The 26,982-nt window shown below is 38.7% G+C and overlaps 2 protein-coding genes across 5 annotated transcripts in view; both read left to right on the top strand.

Moving 5' to 3' along the window:
- The first annotated feature begins 40 nt into the window (after positions 1 to 40).
- On the top strand, positions 41 to 8,787 carry LOC117993076 (vitellogenin-like). Its single transcript, XM_034980800.2, has 7 exons — positions 41 to 154; positions 1,949 to 4,154; positions 4,246 to 4,459; positions 4,768 to 5,755; positions 5,851 to 6,732; positions 7,225 to 7,402; positions 7,635 to 8,787. The coding sequence occupies exons 1-7, from the start codon at positions 124 to 126 to the stop codon at positions 8,449 to 8,451; spliced, it is 5,316 nt and encodes a 1,771-aa protein (XP_034836691.1). The 5' UTR covers positions 41 to 123; the 3' UTR covers positions 8,452 to 8,787.
- A 17,597-nt stretch (positions 8,788 to 26,384) lies between these two features.
- Positions 26,385 to 26,982, top strand: part of LOC117993327 (trehalase-like) — a 49,914-nt gene continuing 49,316 nt past the window's right edge. For all 4 annotated transcript variants that reach the window (XM_069506554.1, XM_034981117.2, XM_069506556.1 and 1 more), the window contains exon 1: positions 26,385 to 26,541. The gene's annotated coding sequence lies outside the window, so the exon portion shown is untranslated. The remainder of the gene's footprint in view (positions 26,542 to 26,982) is intronic.

The following is a 26,982-nucleotide window of genomic DNA, read 5'->3' as shown; positions in this document are numbered from 1 at the left end:
CAGAGACTACACGTGTTATATACTACTAAGTGTTAAGTATATAAGGGCTGGGCAGATCGGGTCCCAGCAGAAGTCTTCTTCTCCGAGAACTGACAACATCAAGAACAGGAATTGTGTTCGATCATGAAGATTTTAGTGCTTGCGGCCGTTTTAGGTGAGTTTTTTCCTATTAATAAAATATTTTTATCTCATCAAAAAATCAAAACCGGCCAAGTGCGAGTCAGGCTCGCGCAACAAGGGTTCCGTACCTACTACAGTCGTATTTTTTCGACATTTTGCACGATAATTCAAAAACTATGATGCATAAAACTAAATAAAATCTGTTTTAGAATGCACATGTGAAGACCTTTCATATGACACCCCACTTGATATAGTTATCCTACTTCGAAAATTTAAAATAGTAATTATTAGTTCATGACCACAATTTTTTTTTTGTGTGATGTAACCACAAATTAACGGTTTTCAGATTTTTCCCCGAATGTCTGTCCCCAAATTTCATGATTTTAGGTCAACGGGAAGTACCCTGTAGGTTTCTTGACAGACCGTTAGACAGACAGACATACAACAAAGTGATCCTACTTATAAGGGTTCCGTTTTTCCTTTTGAGGTACGGAACCCTAAAAAATTAATCACTACTCCTAGTTAGGACCCATATTATAGATCTATACTTACTTAATATTATAAAGAGGTAAAGTATGTTTGTAGGAACCGATTTTGAAAATTCTTTCACCAATAGAAAGCTACATTACTCCTGAGTAACATAGATTATACAATATAAATATATTTTCAAAAAATTAGAGATTCCGACGAAAATTGTAATAAGCTAACCGTGTGAAGCCGGGGCGGGTCGCTAGTGTGAAATATAACGAACTACAAGCTTAATTCGCTATAGTACGCCAAAACAGATCAGCCCCCTAATTGTGTAAGAATAACCATTTCATGGCTATCGCAATCGTCAAGAAATTCTGCCCTTTGATTGGTTGATTCGCTGTTTACATTTTTTCACAGCCAATCAAAGGGCAGAATTCTTGACGATTGCGATAGCCATGAAATGGTTATACTTACACAATCAGGGGGCTGCTCCCCAATTGTGTAAGAATAACCATTTCATGGCTATCGCAATCGTCAAGAAATTCTGCCATTTGATTGGTTGATTCGCTGTTTACATTTTTTCACAGCCAATCAAAGGGCCGAATTCTTGACGATTGCGCTAGCCATGAAATGGTTATTCTTACACAATTGGGGGGCTGATTAAGGTGGATTATAATGAATTAAACTTTTGGTTCCTTGTATCCGACTCCCGCCAAGAACCTAACGCTTGCGTGTACAAGCACTACCAATTCATAAATGTGAGTCTGTTTGTTTGTTAGTTGGTCCTTAAGTCAATCACGCTGCAATGGAGCAACGGATCGACGAGATTTTTTGCAGGGTTAGAGTGAAAGATCTGGAGAATGACATAAAATGGGATAAAAAGTAGCCCATGTCCTTCCCCGGGATGTAAACTAACTCTCTACCAAATTTCATTAAAATCGGTTGAACTGTTGGGCTGTGAAAATCTAGCAGACAGATAGACAGACAGGCAGACTTTCGCATTTATAATATTATAGCTGTTTATCTCAGGAATTTGTTTCGGAAATCTAAAAAGTTAAAAATTATTTAGCGAATGAAAATTCAGCCCTTAGTAATAAAATTATTGAAAAGGTTCTACTAGAAATATGATAATATTTTGCCATAAATATATCTATACTACGATACCTAAAAGTTACTGAAAGATTTACTTAATTTTCTATTATTCCATGTTAATTTGAAATAACTGACAGTCAGTAAAATATTCTGGTTAAAACTAACTATATACCTATGTAAATGGTTTTTAAATATTTATTTTAACCGTCTATAAATTTTGAATTACCCAACTAATTATCTAAAAAGGGTAATCTATTTATTGCAGTGGCCGTTGCACTAGGCCGTCCGCCCAGCAGCGACAAGGATACCGAAGAGCAATCCCAATGGCCCTGGAAGGTTGGCACATTGTACCGCTACGATGTAGTAACGCACACCTTAGCCTATCACCAGGAGGGCGCCAGTGCAGGCAACACTTACAGGGCACGAGTCGTCGTACGCGCTAAAGCGCCTGGCCATCTGGAAGTTAAATTGGAAAATCCAGAGACTGCTCAAATTCACCAGGAGTTAAAACACCATGAACCCCTGCCTAAAGACCTAGTGTACAAAGAAGGCTATAACATCGATAAGCCATTCGAGATTTTCTTGGTCGGCGGCAGAGTAAAGTCTCTACGTTTGCCTTCGTCTCTATCTCTGGCCCAGGAGAACTTAATCAAGGGTTTCGTTGGTGCTCTTCAAGTAGATTTATCAACTTACCGCAATGTTCACAGTTCACATGATACTTTCGACAAGAACACCAAACAAGGCTTATTCAGAAAGATGGAAACTGATGTAACTGGCGATTGTGAAACACTATACACCGCGTCTCCTGTTACGGCCGAGTGGAGACGCGAGCTCCCAGAATTCGCTGCAGACGATGAACCGATCGAAATCACGAAGAGCAAAAACTATGGTCACTGCCATCACAGAGTCGATTACCACTTCGGTGTTCCCGAAGGTGCTGAATGGACCGGTACTGCGCATAGCACCAAGAAGGAACAGTTTATAAACAGAGCTACTGTCTCTAGAATTCTTGTCGGAAAAGAGGGTCCCATTTACAAAGCTGAGACGACCAGCACTGTTAACGTTAACCCTCACTTGTATGGCAAGCAACGAGCTGAAGTGCACAGCAAAGTCAGCGTTCGATTAGTCTCTTATGAACAAGACTCTGAGCCTGAATGGCCAAAACTAGAAGGAGCTCGCGAAATCCTAAATCTTTTATACAGTTTGACACCAAAACAAGTTAATATTGACGACAGTTCAGCCTCATCCGAATCGTTTGAGAAGGACATTCATATCGAAAGTTATCAGCGAGAACGCCGTTCAGCTAAACCCAAATCGGTGTTCAGTATTGATAAAGTAATCAGGAAGAACCATGTAAGCAATGAAGGTAGTTCATCAAGCTCCAGTGAATCTGCTTCTGCTTACGTTAATGACGATATTCCTCACGATAATGAACCAGCATACGCCGCTTTGTACATGAACCCCCAGCCCCATGGCGATAAGAAACAGAACCCCATGAACGCTCAGAAACTCGTCCAGGAAATGGCGCATCAATTACAGAACACAAACAATATGCCCAAAGCCGATTTTCTATCTAAATTCAACATCCTTCTTCGCGTTATTTCTTCTATGAGCTACGGCCAACTGAGTCAAACCAGTCGCAGCATAGAAATTGCAAAGTCAAGCAACGACATTGTAAAGACTGACATGTGGATGATCTACAGAGATGCTGTGGCCCAAGCCGGTACAATGCCAGCATTCCAACAGATAAGAACATGGATCGAGAAGAAGACGATGGAAGGGGAAGAAGCCGCGGAAGTTGTAGCCGTGCTATCTAGGTCTCTACGTTATCCTACCACAGGTGTTATGAGGCAATTCTTCGAACTGGCGATGAGTCCTGTGGTCACTGAACAGTCATACCTCAACAGCTCTGCATTGCTTGCGGCAACCAAGTTCATCAATATGGGTCACGTAAACAATGAAACCGCTCACCGTTTCTACCCCACCCATATGTATGGACGGCTTTCACGTAAGCATGATCGCTTTGTTGTAGATGAGATTCTTCCTCGTCTTAGCCAGGAACTGAATCAAGCTATCGAAAAGGAAGATAGCCACAAAGCGCAAGTATACGTAAGAGCTATTGGCAACCTCGGTCATCGTGCTATCTTAGATGTTTTCGCGCCGTATCTTGAAGGCAAAATCGCAGTGTCTACTTACCTCAGAACAAGAATGGTAGAAAACCTTCACGTTGTAGCTTACCAAGGAGACCACCACGTACGTGCTGTATTATTCAGCATTCTTAAGAACACAGCTGAACCTTATGAAGTCAGAGTAGCTGCTATTCACAACATTTTCATGAATCGCCCCACAACCGCTATGATGCAGGCAATGGCTGAAATGACTAAAGAAGATCCCAGCATCCACGTCCGAGCTGTCCTTAAATCAGTGATTCTATCAGCTGCTGAACTCAAAAACCCACGTTACTTCCATCTGTAAGTTAATAACAAGATTCATTTCTTTTATTATCAGCCAATTAAATATTTAAGTGATGTTCGTTTGATGGATGATTGTTTTTTTTTGCAGCTCGCAGACTGCTGCAGCTGTTAGAGACATGGTAACTAAAGAACACTTTGGTATGCAATACTCAAGTAAGAAGGCCACTGAATTCTTGGAGCGTGATGATGAATGGGGTATTACCAATTTTGTATCCAGCATTGGCAGCAAGGATACTTTATGTCCTAAGTCCTGGAAATCATCTTGGAAAAACAGAGTTGGAGGTTGGGATGACGAGACTTCGGTAAGTTATGTGTATTTTCTTTTTTAATTTTGTATTACTCTTAATAAGAAAAAGCTAAATCTTTTAACACAAATATAATATATGTATATATTATATAATATTACACAGTATCTATTGTATTCTTTTCATGAATACTTTCTATCTTCTTTTTGTACCTAATCTACTCCCTCTACAACTTCTCGCACTGCCAAGGGTCACTGGTAGAGATCTCTCATAGAGATAAGTGCTTCCCTGTCCACTCTCTTTTCTCTTTATTGTAATTTTTTGGTACAAATAAAAAATATATGATTAAAACTAATTATTTCCAGTTTTCGTGGGCAGTTTCACGCAAAGTTTATGACTACTTCATTAATACAATGTTTGCTGAAAGTAACAGAGATAGAAGCGCTGAATTCAACCACAAATACTCTGCTAATAAGATATCTGAGATGTTCAACATCAATCTTGACGACAAGGAATCGTTGCAAGCTTCCCTCTACTTTGATTTCATGCAACAACAACGATTGTTTGCCTTTGGTGAAAATGACATCAAGGATTTGGCTATCAAGTGGGCTCAGTTCTTGCAAAAGCTTACTAATGGTATCGATGTGCACTACACAAAAGTCATCAATAGAAACAAAATATCAGTTATGTTCCCTCTTGCTTCGGGTATGCCTTTCGTATATAGATACAAGGAGCCAGCCGTTATCCACGTTCAAGGCAAAGTTCAAGGCAAAGTTGAATTCTTAGACAGAGAGGATCACAAGATGGCAATCACATTGGACAAGGATATTCGTATTACCTATGCTGAAAACCATGACGGCAAAGCTGGTTTCCTGGACCCACTCGGCAATCAATATGCGGTTGCAGGTCTTGTTAGCAAGTTCCAAGTGAACATTCCTCTGAAATTAAAGTTAGAAATGAAGCAGGGTGACATTAAAGCCTACATCAGGGCAGCCGAACCTGAACAGGATTCAACATTAGTGCATTACAGTGTTTGGCCATATACTGCTAGTCAGAAGAAGGATTCAATAGTGCCATTTGCGCTGGATCCTACCACGAAAGTTATTTCAAGGCCCAACAAAGTAGTTTCGATTGACTACAAATTTGGACAGCAAATTGGTTCACCATTCCAACTTCAAGGATATTCCTATTCTGAAGATTATAGAAATATTTTCAACATCGTCCGACCCAACGACTTTATGTCTAGTTTAATTACCGCTCTAAAACAAAGAGATGTTGCGCAAACTCATTTCAACTTTAGATATCTTGGAAAACAGGCTAAGAGCAAGGGTGTTTTGATAACGGGTGTTTATGGTAAGAAATTTAACAATAACCGTAACTAATGCAATCTTTAAATGTATTATGTAGGTATACCATCCAGTTGACATTAAACCTTTTGTATTTTACAGATACTCGTTATAACCTAAACAATGAAGGTCAAATGCCAGAAACCGCTGCTGAAACGAGTGACGCTACACCTAACAGCCCTTCACGAAGAGATGAATTGATCAAACGCGTTACTTCGGGAATAAATACAGCAAGAGCCACAGTCTGGGACTTAAGCGCCAAATTCGATCTACCCCAGAAACAAGAATACGTTTTCACAGCTGCCATCGGCGATAGCCACGTAGACCCTAAGGTCCAGTTTGCATTCTTCGCTGGTAGAAATTCCGATCAACCAAATCAATTTAACGCAGTGGGCACACTTAAGAAACCCGCTTCAATATCGCCGATGAATTTCAAAGAGGCTCTTCAGAAAGAACTCAAAATGGAATTCGAAGCTGATATTCGTTACAACAAAAAGGAAAATATTCACATCCACGGCTCTACCGAGCGTACCAAGAAATACGTGGAAGAGCTTCAGAAGCAACCTTGGGCGAAAGAGTGCGAAGAGGAAATTGCTACTGGCAACTTCTACCAGCGGGCTTGTCACAGCGCAATTGTTTTGGCTCATGCCCCAGACAGCTTCAAATTCGGCGTTCTCTTCAAGGACGTAAACCCCTTGATCAACAATGGAGTCTACCAAGTGTTCAAAATAGCTGAGGTTCTTGGTCTGTGGCAATTAGAGGAGACCCCTCAAAAACTGCCCCGCGATGGCAAACTCGACATTGATGTAAACCTTTCATACTTGACGAAAACGATGAGCCTTGAATTGTTCCATTCATTCTATGGACGTATGCGTGTAAAGAACGTACCTATTCCTGAAGTTACACCCGCTGCTTTGGCTACATACTGGCCCATCAAACCTCATGAACGCGTGTTCAATCATTACAAGACACACCAGTACCTACGTAAGTAGTCCCTAAAATTATAGTTTCTATAGTAAAGTTAGAAAGGCCTCGTAAATGCCTACTCCTTTTTTTTTAACGTGGGGAAATCCTCATGGATACCACCGCGCTCGGGGAGGTGCGGTGGTTATGTCGGACTCTTACCGACTAAAACCCAACGGTGTTCTGTCTCATCCGTTGTTGCTATGCACAGGGACACGAATGTATTCGACTGCAACCTAGCTAACGGCTCCCGCCAAAGCAGGCCTAGCTCTGGGACTTAATGGGGTCCCCAACTCAGTTTTAGGCTCACCGGGGACGGGGGAGGAATACCTACTCCTGGGCCAACGTTTCCCATCTTAAAGACAGAGGCACAGAGCACACTCAATACACTGTTCCGGTACGGGGTAGAGACATCACCAACCAAACATCCCAAAATTTCTTTCAAGTATTCTTTCACCAATAAAGGAAAGGCATGCTCATTTGACGTCAATTTTTTTTCGTAATTTCATACAGCTATGTGCAGCGTTGATGATAACAAAGTGAGGACCTTCAGCGACCGGGCCTACGACTACAAATTGTCTCGCTCGTGGCATGTCGTTATGCTCGACGACAGGCATGGAAGCAATGAAGACTTAGTTGTCCTGGCGAGAAGACCCAGCGAAAAGAGACAAGACATTTACATCTCGTACAGGTAATTTGGCCTTCCGTGTAGTTTTCAAACCCAACCTAAAAAATTCAAAGACAACTTTTTGGTACTTTTTACTACTTTTTAGGTACGTCTTGTGATAATAATTAACTAAAATGATCCAGCTTAAAACCTGTATTAAGGAGATTTATTCTTAAATCTTGCCTCCTAGAATAAGATTTATAGGTCAATTTAGTACCTAATCTGATAAAAAATCATTTACGTTTTCGTTTCACAGTTCGCACACCGGCAAACATGTGGAGATTGAATTGCAACCTGCAGAAGGCCAACACAATTACAACGTGAAAGTGAACACCAACGCCAAGAAGGTAGCCGAAGGAGCACTCACGACTTATTGGGACGAGGTTGACAAAAAACCCATCCTTGAATACTACAAGGAGGGAGATGTGCTCATTCTGGAAATCCGTGAAGAACGCCTTCGTCTTATGTACGACGGTCACAGATTCACCCTTATGTCTGATCAAAGACGTAACAAAAACAGAGGAATCTGTGGCTACATGAGCGGAGAACCTCGTGATGACTATCGCACTCCTAACGGCGTGATCGACAAGCCTGAATACTACGGTGTTTCTTATGCTCTCATCGATGGCGAATCTGACCCCAAGGATAAGGAATTGCAAGTACAAGCAAAGAAAGTAGCTTACCAACCCAGAAACAAGTTTACAGCTATCCTCAAGTCCGATGAGGAATGGGCTAACCAAATGCGTTTAGCCAACGAAGAGGAATGGGGAGCTGAAATCATTTACAAATCTAGGAACTACTTGAAGTCGAAAGAACGTTGTGACTTGAAGCCTCAAGTTCAGTATTACGAGAACCATGGAGAGATTTGCATAACAACAAACCCTTTGCCCGCTTGTCAGAGCCACTGCAGCGGTGAGGAGTTCAGGATCCAAGCTACTCAAGTGGTTTGCAAGTCCAAACTTGACGAGCAATTCCGTTCACACAAAGACCTTATCCGACAAGGCCAGAGTCCTAAAGTGACTGGAGTCGCAAAGATTACCCAATACAGAGTGCCTAGCTCATGCAAAGCGTAAAATTTTCTCACTAATTGTAGATTAACTTAAGTTTTAAGTCTTATGTCCCACGAACTGGCTTGTTAAATGGTTATGAATAGATATTTTTTATTAAAATGGTATTGTATGATATAAAAATTCGACCGTATCGTATTTATTTATGTAAAATTATATTATCGTTTGTATTTTTTTGATATGTATGCATCGTTGTATGTATGTATTTATTTATGTATCTATTTTTTTTTGTTAATTATATTATACATATAGTATTATTATATGAATAGATATTAGAGATAACTAAGAGGCAAATTTTAAAAAATACAAAAAAATGGCAATAAAGGGCAAAATGTAAAATTACCTTTTTGTTTTTATTACTGCGACTTTCATTCTTCGTAACAATGCATAGGTAGTTAGCTGAACGAAATAAATTAATAGGTAGTTAAATATTAGTTTCTCCGGGAAGCTTTCTTGATTTAAAAAAAAAAGCCTCAAAGATAAGGATTATTGTCCTTGTCTAAACTTTTACTATCTGTGGCACAGCTTGACAACTGTTGACAACTCACTCGTTTCCACTGACATTTACAGTAATGTTGCCAGCATATAAAGTAAAAAATTACCCAAGTATTGAGGAATATTGAAGACAATTATGTAAACATTTTCTACTAATTGTCTTCCATATTCCTCAATACTTGGGTAATCCCCATTCGGGGATTAATAGTATAGAAGAGTAAACATTTGATTAACAAGAACTAAAATTGAATCTAATAGGTACTACCTGTATTAGATCTACTAGCTGATGCCGGCGATTGGTCAAACTGAATTTAGATTTTTGGAAATCCCATGGGAATTTTGATTTCCCGGGTTAAAAAGTAGTCTATGTCACTCTTCAGGTCTTCACTCTTGAACTAGGTATATCTGGATGCAAAAAAAACATGTTTATCTGTTGCTCTGTTACGGCGTGATTGAAGTACAAATCAACAAACAAACACATTTATCACTAAATATTTAATAGGTACCTAGGTACTCAATGGTTACCTAGTGATATTTTATAAATTGAGAGAAAAAATCTAGTTTTACTGTTCGATTAAAGCTGTAAAAAATAGAACTTTAATAATAATAAAAAAATGCATTTTGTACCAACTTCTTATTGCGTTATTTTTTATAATAACTAAGTAGTTAACAATATAGTTGGAATTTTGTGGATTTTATGAAATTGAATACTGACAACTCTATCAAGCTTTTTGTCCCTTGCTGTTTGAGTCTCTGGCACTATTTAGATTTTAGTGAATTTAGTGTGATATCGTGATATCTATGTTCTATGTGTTTGAGCAAACAGCTGTTTATCTATGCAGCTGTTTGTGAAAAAGTCTGAAAGTCAAGTTATAATCGGCAAATCGGTATCGTTTTTGGGTAATTAAAAATTTTAGCTTGCTGAGCATCTTTTACAAATAGAAAAATGTTTAAAATTGCAGTGAAGTTTAAAAGAAAATAGATTTAAAATGTTGCAAAGTTATTTGATTGTTTCTGTGACCAGTGGTTGAAAATTCGATTTTCGAATCTCGACGTGTGTTGTGAGTACTTTTATCATATTTTTTCGAATTAAGAACGCCGAAATTGAACCTTTTTTGTTCAGAAACAGGAAGGGTTTTCAAGCCGAATCTCAATTAATGTGACATAATAAAGTAATTTATAATCAATAGTTTCTATTCTACATAATATTATACACTTTCGATGATTAAAGACAAGTAGTTATTACCTATCTATTATTCCTATTAAACATTATGTAGGTATTATGAGTAGTTGCTCCTGAGCGTCTATTTCCTAAGTTATTGATTTTTTTCAGCAACTGTCGATCTGATTTTTAACAATTTAGGCTTCCAATTCTTCCATTGAGGTACTTAGTGGCGACTCAAACATCTGAACAGAAGCATACCATTTCATAGGTGTTGTACTTCTCTACAGCACCTATAAAATGGTCAAATCCTTGAGATTTTTAAATACTATGGCTGCACTGAAATGGACTTAGGTACACTAGAAGTCATGTGCCATACAAAATCACAGTTCGTTTTTGTAGACACTTCATATCAAATGGTCTAAAGGTGAGATCTATAGAGCGCAATGTGACTTTGCTTAGACTTAAGACAGAGTTAAAATGTCTCGTTTTAACTAAATCTGTGCGCTCTACAGATTTCAGCCTTATTGTTGATACTATGTTGACATATTTCTCACTAGCTAATGCCCGCGACTTCGTCCGCGTGGAATTAGTTTTTCTAAAAATCGTGTGGGAAATCTTTGATTTTCCGGGATAAAATGTAGCCCATGTCACTCTCCAGGTCTTTATCTATACCCATGCAAAAAATCACGTCAATCTGTTGCTCCGTTGTGACGTGATTGAAGGACAAACCAACAAACCAATAAACCAACAAACAAACACACTTTTGCATTTATAATAAGGGTAGGTACTGATGCTCAATATTAGCAAATTAACAATTTTGACCATCAGTAAGCATAACATGTTACCTATTCGTAATAAATAATTTGAGTTTGAGTTTAATAACATCTTCAATGTTGTTATATATATCAAAGTTTGTGTTTAGAGTAGGTACCTACTTCTTACTTTGTTGTATGAATAAAGTTAATGTAAGTGGGTAGGTTGCAAAAAGTGTATGACAGCTAGTTCATGTTGGCACTCCTCAGTGAATACATATTCTAATGGTGAACTCAAGTGTTTGATTTACTAATCCAAACATATTGAATGTCTTCGACCTTCAAGTCAAGAGTGAATAGGCATCTTCTAGGCAAGTGCGCTCTATCTTAGGCTGCAACATCACTTGCCACCAGGTCTGATTTCAGCCAAGCGCTAGTCTAAAAAAAATATGGTATGTGTCCATAAATGCACAAATTTAAAAAAAAAATATTTAGTTCTGAGTATGCTCACATGACGTTCACTGCTGCTAGCAGCACCAAAATGTCAAAAATCAAGTTGCTCAATCAAGGTTCAGCGTGTAAACCAATAGAGGTCACTGTATATTTTCAAATTGTTGTTTTTCATTTTTCCCACTTCGGGACAGGCAAAGATCCATAACCAAACAGTCTATCCAGATGTGGAACTATGAATTCTTATAAGTAACTATGTAGTAGGTAACTGTTAAAGAACTGTTGCATTATTATCATCATCATGATCAAACCATCGCTGACTCACTACAGGGTTTTGGCCATATTCTACCATGCTGGCCAATTGTGGATTGGTAGAGATTGGTATACTCTCAGGTGATTTTTAGCAGCTTTACATAAACAACATAGATCCGAATTATGGACCTAGGTGGTCCATAAATCAGATTTATTCTTGTTGTGAAAACAGAAAATATCCTTCTCACTTTATGATAGTAACATTTTCATGAAACTCATTTGCTATTCATTTCTATCAGGAGTAACTATTATAATTATATTGTATGTTGTATGTTGTAACTAGATGTAGGCTCTCTAGCCTTTTCTTAATAGCCGAACACCCCCGCTCGCCAAGCTTAGGCACTTGCTGAGCATAAAAGTCGGCCCACGCCCGTTCGGTACCCTCATTCCGCACATTGTTTTGATTACGTGACTTTTAAGTCCACCAATCACAACAAAACATTCTCCCCTGTCCCGCGCCAATTTTACGATTTTGTTTCATGCAAAACCTTGTATATATGCGTACTCTAGGAGTTGAATTCTCTGTGCAAATATCAAACCCCTATTTCACCCCCTTAAGGGTTGAATTTTCATAAATCCTTTCTTAGCGAATGCCTACGTCATAATAGCTATCTGCATGCCTTCAGCCCGATCCGTGACAGTAGTTTGGGCTGTGCGTAGATAGATAGAACAGTCAGTTAGTCAGTCAGTAACCTTTTCCTTTTTATAGGTATTTAGATATTTAGTTGTCGTGTAGTCCAGTAGCTGTGATAGCCTAGTGGTTAGGACGTCCGCCTTCTAATCAGAGGTCGAGGGTTCGATCCCGGGCACGCACCTTTAACTTTTCGAAGTTTGTGCGTTTTAAGTAATTAAATATCACTTTCTTTAACGGTGAAGGAAAACATCGGGAGGAAACCTGCATGTCTGAGAGTTCTCCATCATGTTCTCAAAGGTGTGTGAAGTCTACCAATCCGCACATGGCCAGCGTGGTAGACTATGGCCAAAACCCTTCTCACTCTGAGAGGAGACCTGTTCTCTGTAGTGAGCCGGCGATGGGTTGATCATGATGATGATGATGATGAGGTACTCTTCCAAGTTCTTCAAGCCAAATAAGGTAATGTACACTCCTACAACCTACAAATGCATGTAATTTACCGTTGCGTTGCGTCACACATGCGTCAGCGGCGCGCCTCTGCGTTGATCGACTTTCATTGGTCCTACGCCACCTAAGTCACGCAACCATTTCTTCGAAATACGTTTATTAGAATAGAGTAGAATAGAATATATTTTATTCAAGTAGAAGTAGAAGTATAGTGCTTTTGAATCGTTAACTAGTTTAATTTACCACTGCTTGGTTCGAAATGCCGTTCCGTTCCTACCGAGAAGAACCAGTAAGAAACTAGGCGGTTGATCTTTTTTGTTATTAAAACACCTTTTTATGTTCTAAATTTATAAAAGGAAAAGGTGACTGACTGACTGACTGATCTATCAACGCACAGCTCAAACTACTGGACAGATCGGGCTGACATTTGGCCTGCAGATAGCTATTATGACGTAGGCATGCGCTAAGGGGGTGAAATAGGGGTTTGAAAATTGGGTAGTCCACGCGGACTAAGTCGCGAGCATAAGCTAGTTTCCTTAATACAAATTTTCTGAGGACTATAATATTTTGATGAAGCTGAAGTGTACTTATAAAAAAACCGGCCAAGTGCGAGCCAGGCTCGCGCAACGACGGTTCCGCACTACAGTCGTATTTTTTCGACAGTTTGCACGATAATTCTAAAACTATGCTGCATAAAAACAAAAACTGTTTTACAATGTACAGGTGATGACCTTTCATATGATACCCCATTTGATATTAGTGTTGTTAGTTTGAAAATTGAAAGTAGGTACTAATTATTAATTCATGATCACAATTTTTATTGTGTTATGTAACCACAAATTCACGGTTTTCAGATTTTTCCCCTAAAGCCAGCTATAAGACCACCTACCTGCCAAATTTCATAATTCTTGGAGGTCAACGGGAAGTACCGTGTAGGTTTCTTGACAGACAGACGGACGGACAGACAGACAACAAAGTGATCCTATAAGGGTTCCGTTTTTCCTTTTGAAGTACGGAACCCTAAAAAATAAAAACAAAGAATCCGACGAATTGAGAACCTCCTCCTTATTTGAAGTAGGAGGTAAACGTCTTAAATCTGTCTTAACCACTAGGCTATCAGGGCTAGATGTAAGTACAGTTAACCGTTGTATTGCATCAGATATGCGTCATCGCCGCGCCTCTTGGTACATCGCCTCTCATTGGTCCGACGTGTCTATTAGCACGTATGCGAAATGGCGGATATATCGGAATGTCAGCTGGTTTGGTGCATTTGGACTTTGGAGCGTTTTCATAAGTAGCCATCATTGACTTATTCAGGGTTACAGGAAAATAGGACACGATCCCGTTAAGGGATTATAGTACAGGACATTGGCTATCAAACGACTCCTAAAGTGCTCATGCGAAAGTGTATCGTTTTCGAGTTATTCATTTTTTTATTTTTTTCTTGGTAAAAGGGTGTTTGCCACTTTAAAAATTAATAAAAAAAAGGAACAATGTATTTCAGCAGATTTTTTTTTATTTCTTGCTAGTACATATCCTTGTTAATAATAAACAGTTATAAAACTAAAAAAAACTTCAAGCAATTTAAATTTAATTCTTTGAATAACTTGCAAATTTTCTGTAAAAATTACTATGGCACTTATCCTGCGGATTATTTTAAAAACATTCACGTTTCGTTAGGTATCCATTGGTACAAAAAAATTACAAAAAAAATCATAAAATTAAGAAAAAATTACACAACAAAGAGACCAGGTAGAAAATTCTAACAAATGCTATTGCCAAAGAATTAAATCAGAATCAATGTAAAAACGAGTTTAATGCAAAATAGTTAAAGATTATTTTTAATAAGGTCAAAAGGTAACATAAAATCAGTCAAGTGCGAGTCGGGCTTGAACACGAAGGGTTCCGTACCTTCGTACAAAAAATAACACTTTTTAATTTTTTTTAATTTTTATGGCAGTCATTTTGTAATTTTTAGTATTACACTTAAAACGATACACTTTCGCATAAGCACTTTAGGGGTCGTTTGATAGCTAATGTCCTGTACTATAACCCCTTAACGGGATCGTGTCCTCTTTTCCTGTAACCCTGTATATATTACTAGCGACCCGCCCCGGCTTCGCATGGGTGGCAATGTAGATACTTTATGCAGTGTCACTTCCATACTAATATTATAAATGCAACCACCGCCGCGCTCCGTCTCGTTTTTTGCGCGTTATACCTACCTACCTATTTGTTAATTTTCGATGGAAGCTTGATTTCTTCCGACATTTTGTTCAAATTGTCATATTTCAACAAATTAACACAAACCAATATTAAATTATACCTACAAACCTTCCTCTCGAATTACTCTATGTATTGGTGAAAACCGCATTAAAATCCGTTGCGTAGTTTAAAAGATCTACGCGTTCATACATACAGACAGCGGGAAGCGACTTTATTTTATACTATGTAGAGACTTCGTATGGACAGGGCTATTGAACAAACAAACTGGATTTCAAACGGGTCATTCATTAGTATCTAAGAGGTGGCGCTGATTTATTTGGTTCCTAAACCGTGAAAAATTTTGTTCGCTTGACCATATCTTGTCATTTATATCGAGCCATAAAACGAATTTCGCGTCGTGGCCTTTCTGCGATTGTCACAACGCGTTGTGAGCTGTTTAGGTTCCGTACCTACCTCAAAAGGAAAAAACCGGCAAAGTGCGAGTCAGGCTCGCGCAATGAGGGTTCAGTACTAAAGTCGTATTTTTTCGACATTTTGCACGATAATTCAAAAACTATAATAAAAATCTGTTTTAGAATGTACAGATGAAGACCTTTCATATGATACCCCACTTGATATAGTCACTCACTTCGAAAGTTGAAAATACTAATTATTAGTTCATGACCACAATTTAATTTTTTTTGTGTGATCTAACCCTAAATTCACGGTTTTCAGATTTTTCTCCAAATGCCAGCTATAATATCTACCTACCTGCCAAATTTCATGATTCCAGCTCAACGGGAAGTACCCTGTAGGTTTCTTGACAGACAGACGGACAGACAGACAGACAACAAAGTGATCCTATAAGGGTTCCGTTTTTCCTTTTCCGAACCCTAAAAAGAAACCCTGATAGGATCACATCGTTGTCTGTCTGTGAAGAAACCAATAGGGTACTTCCCGTTGAGCTGGAATTATATAATTAATCCCAGGCGGAGCTTCGGATTCTTTGGGATAGTTCAAGAGTAGGTAGTTATTAGTACTGCTAAAACCCAATAACGGCAATAACCCAACCAAAGTCTTATTGGGCTTAAGCAGTATATCCTCGTTTTACTTATAGGTACCTAGCGAGCAGCGACCATTTTAATTTAACATGTAAAATGTGATAAAATTAATGAACGAAACAAATTTCGGCAAATCCAAAATTTGTCGCGCAATCAAGTGATTCAGGTTTCTAATTAATTAAACACGTGACCTCCAAATGTCATTCGCAAATTCCAAATGGCAAAAAGTTTAGCTAGGTACCTACCTACTTGTAGAATTTCTGATTGAATTACAAATTAGTTTTTTTGTGTACAAAATTGTTGATACCAGTTGATAGGTGCGTGTGTCTTATTAATTATTACTGGAATAAATTTAAATCAAAATCAAATTATTTACGTACGGACATATGTACCTACCTACTAGCTTATACTCGTGACTTCGTTCACGTGGACTACACTAATTTCAAACCCCTATTTCACCCCCTCAGGGGTTAAATTTTCAAAAATCCTTTCTTAGCGGACGCCTACGTCATAATAGCTATCTGCATGCCAAATTTCAGTCCGATCCGTCCAGTAGTTTGAGCTGTGCGTTGATAGATCAGTCAGTCAGTCAGTCAGTCACGTTTTCCTTTTATATATTTAGATTACCTACGGACAGTACGCGGCATAAAGTAATGTACATCGACCTTTAGAAAGAGATTTGTAGAGCGTTGTCTCTGTCGTTGAGACCGACAGAACGTCACATATCGCATGAATGACTGAGACAACGCTCTACAAAGCTAAAACGTCATTCTAAAGGCCGATGTACATTACTTTCGCGTACCTACTGTAACTGGTTTGATTGCTAAACACTGAAACAAGGTCTACGACTTTCTATAGCTTTCAGGTCATATTGTATAAGCGGAAGCGGAATATGTTTTAAAGATTTACTTTTTTTGTTTTGTTTTTGTTTCGGGAGATTTTTTTTTAATCTTCTTATTTTTTTATTTCTCTTATATTGCAACATCCTGTGTATTAGTTCTAACTTCTAATAGATTCAATTTTTTTTAAATACTTTAAGTTTTTTTATTGTATTTTTTCACTTCATAGTAACGTGATGAAATTAAAAAAAATTATTTACTAGATGATGCCCGCGACTTCGACCGCGTGGATTTAGGTTTTTAAAAATCCCGCGAGAACATTTTGATTTTCTGGGATAAAATGTATGTCCTTTCCCTGGATGCAAGCTATCACTGTACTGAATTTCGTGAAAATCGGTTGAACAGATGGGCGGTGAAAAGACAGACAGACATATAATTTAATATTAGTATGGATTTATTGTTAGATGATACGGAACCCTTCGTATGCGAGTCCGACTCGAACTTGTCCGGCTTTTCTATTATAATCAGTAAGTACTTGAGGTAAACATAAATTATTTATGCGCTAATATGCAGATGAGAAATAACCAGTTTTCTTTAAAGGTGTCATTTTTATTATTACGGTATAAGAATGCGGAATCATCTGACCTTCATTAAGTTAGCACGATAAGTATTTTTTGCAGTGGAAATAAAAACAACATTATGATCTTGATGTGTTAAAATAAAAGGAATTATTATGAAGCTTTCAATGGCACCCATTCCGTTGTCAAAGACAACGTCTTTCTCTAAACTAAATTTAGAGTATCTGCATCCTTTTCTTTTTAACAATGCTAAAAAGGGACAGAACATGAACTTTACATTTAAAGACTCTAAATTTTTGTGCACGCTACAAATTTAAACAGTAGGCTCGCGACTGTGCGCTAAAATCACGGGTTTTACCATCTAAAAATTAAATTTAAAACTGTCAAACTGCGTCTGTCCTTTTCATATTACATTAGTAAGAAGAGGATGCGAATACTCTAAAATTAAGTTGTGCTCAGAATCAGTATTGACGTACTGCAGACTGACCGAGAGCAAATGTTTGCTGAACAAACTTATAAAGCCAGCAAAGAACTTAAAAAGAAAGAAAAATTGTTATTTCTTAAATACGGTATTTTACACCAAGCGAGAAAAAATCTTAAAATGTATAAACAAGAAAGTAGCATTATTCGAGAAATGTTTATTTTAGTTTATTATATTATAAAGATTTCAGTATTTTTATCTGTTCTACAATATCCAAAACGCATGATACCGTAGCTGACATGTTAATTCCGACTGTCACGTCACAAGGATTGAATTTTTTTTAAAGAATATTAGCCACTTTATATGACTAATATTCCCCTTTCCTCTCCAACTAAGCGTCAGGCTTGTGCTAGGAGTAGGTACGACAATAGTGCAACGGGCGGGGTTTGAACCGTCGACCTTTCGGTTTCCAGTCCACTCCTTTACCGGATGAGCTATTGAGGCTCTAATTTGTAATGCAGGTATTTCACTAAGAAAACACCGTTGCTTACCAATCCGTGTGACGCACGATATCGCACACCGGCGGCGGGGTGATTACGTATCTCGCGACAGGCTTGCGACAGACGTAAATCTCGCGATCATTGCTGTCAAACGTCCGGCTAGAGAGAGATAGATTGCTATCTCTCTCTAGCCACAAAGCAAAATAAGAAGAAGAAGAAGAGAGACAGCAAGTGAACTATCGCATTGCTACTACTGTCGCGTTGCTGTCGCTACTGCAAAGTTTTACGTAATCACCCCGCCGGTATTAGCGCGGGAGCTGTGCCGGTGTGCGGGGCGTCCCTAGCCCGCGGGGTGATTACGTAAAACATTGCAGTAGCGACAGCAACGCTACAGCAGTGTAGCAATGCGACAGTTCATTTGCTGTCTCTCTTCTTCTTCTTATTTTGCTTTGTGGCTATTGCTGTCTCTCAGCCGGACGTTTGACAGCAATGATTGCGAGATTCACGCCTGTCGCAAACCTGTCGCGAAATGTAATCACCCCGCGGATTGGCATTTCGACCTGTCGCGTACTAGCCGCGTACTAGGGTCTAGAAACTTGAGATTTTGCTTTAAGATTTTCTACATACCAAGACCCCACACTAAGAAAAGATTTTCAGTAGATACTTACCTACCTAAGTGAAACCGGGAGGGTCAGCTAGTAAATAACATACAAAGCTGTTTACGATATTGATTGAACTTTGAAAACAGTAAATCCGCTGTTTTCCGTGTAATGTCACGTAGTCATGCCATTTTATCGAATGCGCCTGAGTCGATGACGTCATGGAGGCGCGTTGGTCTCAGCCAATCAGAGGCCGAGGTTCGAGAGGCTCGCCGCAATGCCAATATGGCCGCCGGTGCATGTCTGTGTGCGTTGTTTCGAAGGAAACACTGGTAAATTGCTTTTTAATGGGATCGTATGTTCGTTTCTTGTTATAATGATATTGCAATTGATAGTAATAATCGACAGTTGATAAGATTACCATGAGTACTTTTAGATGTCTTATCAAAAAACCGGCCAAGTAATATAGATTTTATTAACCCATGCCCGTTTGGTTTCTACACTGGCTGCAATTTTTTTGAAAAAGTTTATCAAACAGTACGCGACCGAAAGTAATGTATTTTAGAAAGACATTTCGGCTTTGTAGAGCATTGTCTCTGTCACTCATACCTCTATATGACGTTAGGTCTCAACGAGAGTGACAATCATTGCTGTCAAACGTCCGGCTAAAGAGAGACAGCAATAGCCACAAAGCAAAATAAGAAGAAGAAGAGAGACAGCAAATGAACTGTCGCATTGCTACACTGCTGTAGCGTTGCTGTCGCTACTGCAACGTTTTACGTAATCACCCCGCGGGCTAGGGAAGCCCCGCACACCGGCACAGCCCCCGCGCTAATACCGGCGGGTAAGACATTTCGGCTTTGTAGAGCGTTGTCTCTGTCACTCATACCTCTATATGACGTTAGGTCTCAACGAGAGTGACAATGCTCTACAAAGCTATCTCGTCATCGACCTAAAGGTCGATAAGGAGATGAGCATACAGACCAATAATTAATCTATGGAGATGAGGTTATTTTCGGCCACGTACTGCAATTTATTACCTACTAGCGACCCGCCCCAGCTTCACATGGGTGTAATGTGGTGTCATTGATGTGTATTTGCCTCGGAATCTCTCAAATGAGAGGACTTTTTCCGACCTAATTCACATTATTTCAATTTCTTTAGAGAAATCAAATTTTTTGAGAACTAAACTAGACCTATAAACCTTCCTCTTGAATCACTCTATCTATTGGTGAAAACCGCATTAAAATCCGTTGCGCAGTTTAAAAGATCTACGCGTTCATACATACAGACAGCGGCTAGCGACTTTATTTTATACTATGTAGAGATTTTGAATAAATTATTTGACTTTGACAACATAACACAGACACACTTTTCTAAAGACTTCAAAGCTCATTTGGATACGATATCCGGCAAGAACAAAGTCATTAAAATTCCGCTTGAAAACTGCAAAACAGTCAATTAACAAATTAGTGTTGCAAGCTGGCCTTGCATTTAATTATATTATAGAGGTGACCGTATTTCCATAATAAATACAGCGCTATATTAAATAATCAACCTTGGTGCCTCTTAGAATTATTAAATGCAGTTTTTAAATGAATACGAGTTAATTTATGGGCCTCATAAGGAAGCTCAGAGTCACTCACTGTCCAATGGAGAGAGCTATGCTTGGAGTTTCTCTACACGATCCGTAGAGAAATGAGTAGATCCGTCGAAGAACCAGAGTACACATAGCTAAACTCAGCTAAACAAATTATTATGAAGAACTAGGTATCTGACCCGCCACGGCTTTGCTGAAGTGTTGGAAATCGATGAGGGGGTAGAATTTTCAAAAATCCTTTTTTAGTGAGTGCCTACGTCATAACATAAACCTACTGTCAACATTTCATGTTTCTAACCATACCTACCCATTGAAATAAAATGCTCAAATTACTCGTGTTAAGCTTTATTTTAGAATAAATATTTTTGTTGTCCTTTGAAAAATTCGAATATTTTAAATTTATTGTCGACGACAAGAGGTATTTAGCAATCGTTATTAAATTTTATGCTCAAGTGATTTATAGTGAAGTGTTTTTTAATAAACTGAAGTTGTTGATATTACAAAACTTTTTTCTACATTTCGTAATAAGAAAGAATGAATGAATGAAGAAACATAGATGGGTATATATTGTGTGCAAACCTTTCCACTTGAGCGAAGCAATCTCGTTTGTAATGCCTTGTCTACTATATAATATAATACGTCTGATGTTCTATAAGTCAATGTTCTAACCCTAGCGGCTTAGGCTGTGTTCTGATAGATCAGTGAGTCAATCACAATAGAAAGAAAGAAAGAAAGAAAGAAAAGACGTTTATTTATACAAATTGTGCCACACATCACAACTTAAAGCTAAGAGCTGGTTATTCCGGCGCTTCTTCCACCTGAGAACAAGCAAAAAAAGCGCCGGAACAAACTGTCATATTGTGTGGCACAACCCGAAAAAAGGGTCCCAGCTCAGCATTATGCTGTATGCCTTGTTGCACAAGAACATACAGCGCTGATTTTCAGCTGGTACCCTGAACCGGGTGACGCCACGGAATCATAAACTAATGATAACTAAACTAATGATAACTAAACATAACTAATAAAACACACGGAATCAAAAAAAAATGCAATATGCTTAGAGATGTGTACATATTTCATGATCATGCGCACTTTGGCTGCGCTCAACGCGCTGCTGAAGGAGTCCCCTCGCTGTGACATATTTGCTGACAAATGGGCTGACCTCATGGGTCAGATCTTGCACTTTTGTGAAAATTTATAATTTTAACAATTTTTGTAAGTATGTTTATGTTAGTTTGTACTCGTAGTATAATTAGTGTTATTGGCTTTATGGCCGTTCTAATTAAATAATAAATAAATAATAATAATAATAATAATAATCTCTATTAGGGACAACATCTGCAGTCCGCTGCGATTGCACGCACGTAGATTTCATCTAACGGAACTATTCACTCCTACATTTGAAACAGCGAAATCAAAATGACCCGACCTAACTCTATAACTATATTATTTTCTATGACAACAAATGCTATTCTACACCTCAGTCGTCTGGTCATAAAACTAAACAGTAGCTAGTAACTAGTACTATAATTATCCATTGGAATTTACGCTGGAATCAGACAAGGCATTTCTATCATATATCTGTAATAATGTATAGTGAAAAATTTACTTAATTAAAATATTCCAGATGATATAATAATGATCTTAAGAACTAAGTAATTAAAACGGACGCAACTGAATAAGTTACCAATTGTTTTCCAATACTGGTACAAACTTACATAGAATCGTCTATGGCAACGTCTATCGATTTTTCGAATTATGTGCGTGGACATAATTCGAAAAATCGATAGACGTTGGGGTCCCAACATGCTTCCCAAAGCGCAGTGTTGGACGACAAAACAAACCCCCCCCAATCCCCACTAGACGTGGTCCCTAGAAAGCTCTATCTCCAGCTGTGGACGTCTATCGATTGACAATGATGATTATGATGACTGTAATGAACAGATCGCAAAAATTCTAAAATTAGCCATAACAATTAGACTTCGGTACATCAGACATCGTACGATTGTAATTGGCTGACCGACCAATCAGGAATAAGCTCGCAGGCGCACCTACAAAATGTTGAAGAAGACAATTCTAGCGTTAATAGCAGCAGCATTTAGCATTTATTCTAGCAGCATTTACTGCAGCGTTAGACGATTTATTATGTTTAGACGATAATAAAGTGACAGCGGTTATTGTTTATGATGGAAATGATACTGTGAAAGACGACAAATACAGCACTGCAGAATTCGTTGCAGCGCTTGATGATTTATAATGTTTAGACGATGATAGAGTCACAGCGCTTGATAATGATGCACAGTTTAAGTACACAAGATCGTGGAATGTGCAATTCATAGTTTAATTGCTTGAAGTGAGATTGATGGAAGACTGTGCTAAGTTCACAACTCAAATCAGTGCGATAATGATGATTAATTGAAACATATTGCATTTTTCCTTTTTTTACAACACAAATCAGTGCGATAATGATGATTAATGGAAACACATTGCATTTTTATATTTTAGTATATTGGTCTATGTAGTTTATAACTACGATCTATTAAATGTCATCTATCATCATAAGATAGGAACCGTTGTGAAAAAATACTGCATATTTTGAGATGGATTATGAGTAAACTGAGGTAGGCGAATATGCTGGCGAATATTCAGAAGAGCCTAAGTACATCTTACAGCTTATATAGCTGTAGATAGTATATAGAAATCATGGGCTACTAAGATTTTGTAAATTCATCAAATAGCGCTTGACTGCGCTATTTGTGCGCTTGGTAATGATAGAAGATGCAGCGGTGCGTAATAAGAACGAGAAAGCAAAAGTTTACTCTTTTATTTGTAGAACATCATTAGTACTTTAATAATAGTACTGTACCTAATACCTGTAATGTCTTTGCAGTGACTTATGCAAACGTTCAAGATATATTTTTAGCTGACTAATCTCTACTCTCTCGCTCAAACTATAGGTAGTTTGACTTTTATGGCTAGTGTTATTTTTTGTGTCGTATACCTACAAAAAATAGAATTTTTCAAAACTTTTAAAATATTTTTCTGTCTGATGAATTCAGTGAAAAGTATGAACTTGAAATGAAAAATGAATGTTATTAAGGAAAAGTTGAAATTCTTTAGAAACATGAGTGGATTTCATATTAAAACTAGCTAATGCTCGCGACTTCATCCGCATGGACTACACAAATTTCAAACACCTATTTCACCTCCTTAGGAATTGAATTTTCAAACATCCTTTCTTAGCGGATGCCTACGATCTGCATGCCAAATTTTAGCCCGATCCGACCAGTAGTTTGAGCTGTGCGTTGATAGATCAGTCAGTCAGTCAGTCAGCCACCTTTTCCTTTTATATATTTTGATCAGTAAATATTATGGAGCGGGCTATGTTGGGTGTCTCTCTGATCTGAATGACGAAATTCGTAACGAAGAAATCCGTAGGAGAATCAAAGTGACTGACATAATCGACTGACATGACAACGAATTAGCAAGCTAAAGTGGCAGTGGGCAGGCCATGTCTGTCGCAGAACCGATGGCCACTGGGGCAGATGTGTTCTGGAGTGGAGACCGCGTACCATGTGGGACGACCTCCAACCCGCTGGACTGACTACCTTAGGTAGCGGGAAGTGGGTGGATGAGGAAAGCGGAGGACCGTGTGTGGTGGCGCGCTCTAGGGAAGGCCTATGTCCAGCAGTGGACGCAAACAGGCTGATTGATTGATTAAAATTGGGAAAGTAAAATTAAACGTGTAAATTAGAAAATTTCCTAACTCCAATGGATCTTTTCAAGATTGGAGATAAAGTGAAAAGTTATCAGCTCACACAAAGATTACAAGCGTCTACGAAGATTGTGTAACAGAACTTTTCCTAATAATTACAAAACATGAGTATGACATTGCGACCAGACAATCTCACCTGTTTTTAGGGTTCCGTACCCAAAGACCACAAGCAACAACAAGCATTCATTATTTATGGGAGGTCGGGGGTTCAATCCCGCGCACGCACCTCTAACTTTTCGGAGTTATGTGCGTTCTAATTAATTAAATGTCACTTGCTCACACCGTTAGGTGAAGGAAAACATCGTGAAGAAACCTGCATGCCTGAGAGTTCTCCATAACGTTCTCAAAGTTGGGTGAAGTCTACCGATTCGCACATGGCCAGCGTGGTAGACTATGGCCAAAACCCGTCTCACTCTGAGAGGAGACCCGTGTTCTGTAGTGAGCCGGCGATGGGTTGATCATGACATGACCCAAAGACCAAAATGTCACTCTGTTGGCTGTCCGTCTGTCTGTCGGCGTGTCACAGGTCTCTGGCTCGTAGATGAAATGAGTAAACAATCTGAAATTTTTATATTTGGTGTTGAACTTTGACCCAAAACTGAATATTGAATTAGAAATTCAATTAATTTATTTTTCAAGATAGCTGCCATACATGAAAAGGGAGTCGAAATTTTATTTTCTTACCTGCAGTGGTATCATTTTTAGGGCTCATTGAGTAGAGTACGAATATTTTTTAATTATTTTTATCTTATTTAGAAATTTAAAAGTAAATTCGGAAACTCTAGTTCGTACCTACAACGAGTTGATATACTTAATTAAAGAACGAATTAATAACTTAGAATTAATTATCAATAAGAGTAATTTATTACCTATTTTGAATAAATTATTTGACTTTGACTTGACTTGACTTTGAACAAGAAAGAGGGTAGTTCGCTATTGCCCTTGACAGCTCGAACTTCATCTCTCGCAGCACCGCAGTCCCGTCGTGACCACGACCCGTGCAATTGGGTTGAAATATCGACAAATAAAACAAAAAATAATCGTGGTATGTACCCGTTATATACATTAATCTATTAACAATAAAGTTGTTTTTAATTAAATTAAATTAAATTAAAATATTGATATATCTTATCTATATCGATAAGATCTTGAGGGACAAGATCAGAAATGAGGAGATCCGCAGAAGAACCAAGGTCGCTGACATAGCCCAAACTATTAGCAAGTTGAAGTGGCAGTGGGCAGGTCATGCCTGTCATAGAGGCGATGGCCGTTGGAGCCGGAAAGTCCTTGAGTGGAGACCGCGTTTAAGCAAGCGTAGTGTGGGACGCCCTCCAGCACGATGGACCGACGATATAAAGAGGCTGGATGAGGAAGGCTGAGGACCGGGTGTGGTGGCGCTCTTTAGGGAAGGCCTATGTCCAACAGTGGACGTCCACAGGCTGATGATGATGATGATGAAATTAAAATATGTCGGTTAACCACGAAATAAGCTTAAAATCATTAGTGATATAGGTACTTAATTACGTAACAGTCCAAATCGTTCCCTTGAACTTAGACAAGATTGCCTGTAGGGCGATTGTCTAAAACCTGCATCAATCATTATTACAATCTCAATTGTTCTGATTGGCTGAATTTGTCCGATTCTTGTTGCAACAATGCGTTGTGGCCAATAGTGAGCGAGCATTAACCAATCAGAGATGATTGCGATCGTGACATTGTAGCTGTCAAACAACCGCGGTAGGGCCACTGGTTTACTTTTACAGAATTGCAAAGTCCTTGCTATATTTCACATGTCTTTCAACTACTTCGTTCGAGAGCGGATGCAGTTCACAATGCGTCATTATAAAATTGTTGTCCGTTACACACATGAACATATGAAGAGTTGTATTGATTGTACGCGACAGGTTGAGATGGCAATCGGGGCATGCGGTGTGAAGCCGTTCCGCACACCCGCACGTCACCCGCGCTCGTCCGCACCGGGTTAGCGCGGGAGCTGTGCGAGTGTGCGGCGCGTTACTTCCCCGATTGCCATGTCGACCTGTCGCGTAACTTACATGTCTGTGTCCCCACGTCACTGTGACAATGAAACCCGCATGTGTGCAGGTTGTTAATTCACCTATACACTGCGAAATAATCATTTTTCAGCCAGTTGATACCGGGCTGTCGATAGAGACGGACGTGTTTTTTGCGAAACTCCCGTTCCTCGTAATTTTGTAACTGTGCACCTAGTGTCGTGTTGGGATTAACTCGAACGTATTGCTTGGTGAGTTGTAACTTGTATTGTAACGCATGTATGTGCTTCACTTTGATCTTGATACGCTCTGTATATTGTGCTACAGAAATAAACTTTTTGGCACAACTCCGCGGTGTTACCCTTGAAACGAATACGACGTTTGTGACAACTATTTTGCTATTTAATTTAATATTTTCAGGAGTAACTAACTTTTGAAAAATTCTGATTATATCAATGTAAATATTTAACAGAAAAATGTGACTGACTGACTGACTGATCTATCAACGCACAGCTCAAACCACTGGGCGGATCGGGGCATGCAGATAGCTATTATGACGTAGACATCCGCTAAGAAAGGATTTTTGAAAATTCAACCTCTAAGGGGGTAAAATAGGGGTTTGAAATTTGTGTAGTCCACGCGGATGAAGTCGCGGGAATAAGCTAGTTCCTCAATATTTTAAAAACACTTTT

Source organism: Maniola hyperantus, chromosome 23 (assembly GCF_902806685.2).
Source record: "Maniola hyperantus chromosome 23, iAphHyp1.2, whole genome shotgun sequence".
In the NCBI taxonomy this organism is placed as follows: Eukaryota; Metazoa; Arthropoda; class Insecta; order Lepidoptera; family Nymphalidae; genus Maniola; species Maniola hyperantus.
The sequence above is the reverse complement of the archived record's forward strand: the minus strand, read 5'-3'. Positions and strand labels throughout refer to the sequence as shown.